The sequence below is a fragment of the Vigna radiata genome, unplaced genomic scaffold, assembly GCF_000741045.1.
Source record: "Vigna radiata var. radiata cultivar VC1973A unplaced genomic scaffold, Vradiata_ver6 scaffold_285, whole genome shotgun sequence".
Classification (NCBI taxonomy): Eukaryota; Viridiplantae; Streptophyta; class Magnoliopsida; order Fabales; family Fabaceae; genus Vigna; species Vigna radiata.
Window position 1 is genome coordinate 409,919 of NW_014542216.1, and position 2,440 is coordinate 412,358.

At 36.8% G+C, this 2,440-nt stretch overlaps 1 protein-coding gene across 1 annotated transcript; it reads right to left on the reverse strand.

The window, feature by feature from the left end:
- Positions 1 to 200: 200 nt before the first annotated feature.
- Positions 201 to 1,820, reverse strand: LOC111240805. Its single transcript, XM_022776569.1, has 3 exons — positions 1,671 to 1,820; positions 947 to 1,028; positions 201 to 629 (listed from the first exon to the last, which is right to left on the reverse strand). The coding sequence occupies exons 1-3, from the start codon at positions 1,818 to 1,820 to the stop codon at positions 205 to 207; spliced, it is 657 nt and encodes a 218-aa protein (XP_022632290.1). The 3' UTR covers positions 201 to 204.
- Between the last annotated feature and the right edge of the window lie 620 nt (positions 1,821 to 2,440).

Consider the following 2,440-nt stretch of genomic DNA (forward strand, 5'->3'; position numbering starts at 1 on the left):
CCTTTAGTATTTTTTGAAAGGAAGTAAAATACAATGATTGTCAACATCTGTAGACGGATATTGACATCCGTTGAAGGAGAAATGAATGTTGATATCCGTCCACGGATATCGACATCCATTTAAGAATTGAGGGTCACAAATGTTGTAACCTATCATTGATTCAAGAAATCGTTGACATGAAGGAGAAAAAACTTGAGTCACATTCTAGACCTTAGCTTTGCCTCTAGGTTGAAGAAGCTTGACGAGTACCTTCTTCTTGTCCTTCTTTTTCTTCTTAACAGTAACCAAATCTTCAATCAGATGACTCATGCCCCTTGCTTCAATTGATTTCAGGGCTTTCTTTCTAGCCCTCACACACAAATCCATTTCATAAGTTTCTTCAAGCAACTTTGACCTCTGCACATTGTCACTTTTTTTAGTGGGAGCCTGGTAACCCAATGGATCAACTTCCCCAAGAAACTCAGATTCCCACTCCACATTAGATTCCTCTCCATCACCACCATTATCCAATGCATCAACTCCAACCCTTTCGGAACTAGCGCTAGTGTCTCTACCCAATTGTGTGCAGTTAATTCTCAAGGTGCAGGATTCAGGTTTTCGATTTAAAGTCCCAATTCTAGTTGTAACCACTGTGAAAATATAACCAGGTCTTGGAGTGAAACCAAAGGGTTTTTAGCAAATTTGGTTAAGCAAGGAATTCCATAACCCTTCCATACCTCACCTGAGGAAACAAATTTAACCAAATCGGTTTGACCATGCAACTAAAAAAAAAGAACGACACTAAAATTCAAATATCATCAACTACTTTTCAAAGGACAATAACACCAAGTGAATCAAGAAAAACTACAAAAAACAGTCTCTGGTTAGAAATTATTTCCATGAGTAGATTTTGAGATGAAGGGAAGAAAAAAGAAAAGCAAAAAGAGAGGGATAATCCATTCCCTACCTTCGAAGCGAAGGAGAAATTTCAAGTTGGTCTCACTCTCATTCACACAGACACCCTCTCTTTCTCCTTTTGCAATTGACGACTGGAGTGCAAGACAGTGACTCCTTCTTTGTTGTTGAAGGTTTTGCAATGGAGGTTTCTGGTGAAGAAGATGATCTCGTCGTAGATGGTGTGACGACGACGCTAGGGTTTTGCACGTCAATGGTTGCCATGGAGGCTCGCGACTGACAGCGAGGTTGATGGTGGTGGAGATAGGGTTTGGCGGCGACAAAGTTGGTGGCAGCGACAACAAGGTTGGTGGTGATAAAATTAGGGTTTCGAGAGAGTTGACATGGGAGGTGACAGGGTGTAGGGAGAATTAGGATTTAAAAAAAAATTAAATTATGGTAGGATGTTTTTGGAATAAAAAAAAGAGTGTGGAGGTGGAAGGAACATTTGGGGAGGTGGAGAAAGCAACACCCATATAATAAATGATGTGGTAGCTGTCTTGAAGTCCAAATATATGATTCCAAAATTGTCCTGAAAATAATAATTGCAATAATTAAACCCTAATAATTCAAATTAATTAAAATAAGAATTACTAGTCAAAATAAGTCCAAATAGCAAAAATGAGACAATAATAGAGAATTAAACACAATTCACTAATAAAATTCGGTGTGGAAAGCTAAGTGAACAGTACAAAATAGTGATTCATCACTTGTAGTCTAGGTTAAATCCACTATACCTTTAGTTTGGGATAAATTGGTTTTACATTTGGCCTGTGCCGAATCGGTTCAACTTTCGACCTGTGTAAAATCTGCTTGACCTTTAGCTTGTGGTGAATCGGAAATCCACATTTGGCATGCGCAAAATCAACTCTACCTTTGGCATGCATCAAAATGGCTCAACATTCGGCCTGCATTGAATCGACTCGATCTTTGGCCTGCACCAAATCGACTCAACCTTCAGCCTACACCAAATTGTCTCGAACTTCGACCTGCATCGAATCTGCTCGAACTTCGGCCTATGTAAATCGGCTTGACCTTTGACCTATGGTTACTGTAATACCCATATCTATTCTAATAAATAGTAGTAAATTTTAGCATTATTATTAGTAATAATAATTTTTAATGAATAGAAAATATAATTAAGGTTAGAAACATTTATGATAGAAAATTATAATAATTTCAGAAGGAGGGGTTTAAAATTTTGAGAACCTATTTTAGAAGGTTTTGTTAAAAAAAATAAAATGAATAGTAAAAAGTGAATAGTAAAACGTGAATAGTAAAAAGTGAATAGTAAAAAAATAAAAAAAAATAAAGGTTTAATCATTCACTTGGTCCCTATTTTCGCCTCAAATATCAATTTAGTCCCTTTCTTTCTGAAAATCTCAATTGGATCCCAATTTCATCAAAATTGGAACAATTGAGTCCTTTCCGTTAATTTGTCTATAACGGAGTTAGTGAGTTGTTGACGTGTAACAGTGTAATCAGATTGTTAGGTTACGTGGATTAT

Excerpts from the sequence above, each read along its gene's own strand:
- LOC111240805 (XM_022776569.1), bottom strand. The coding sequence starts at position 1,820 with ATGCATGCCAAAGGTAGAGTTGATTTTGCGCATGCCAAATGTGGATTT. Across the intron at positions 1,029-1,670 it reads CAATTTATCCCAAACTAAAG|TCGTCAATTGCAAAAGGAGA; the intron begins GTATAGTGGATT and ends CTTGCACTCCAG. Across the intron at positions 630-946 it reads ATTTCTCCTTCGCTTCGAAG|TGGTTACAACTAGAATTGGG; the intron begins GTAGGGAATGGA and ends ATATTTTCACAG.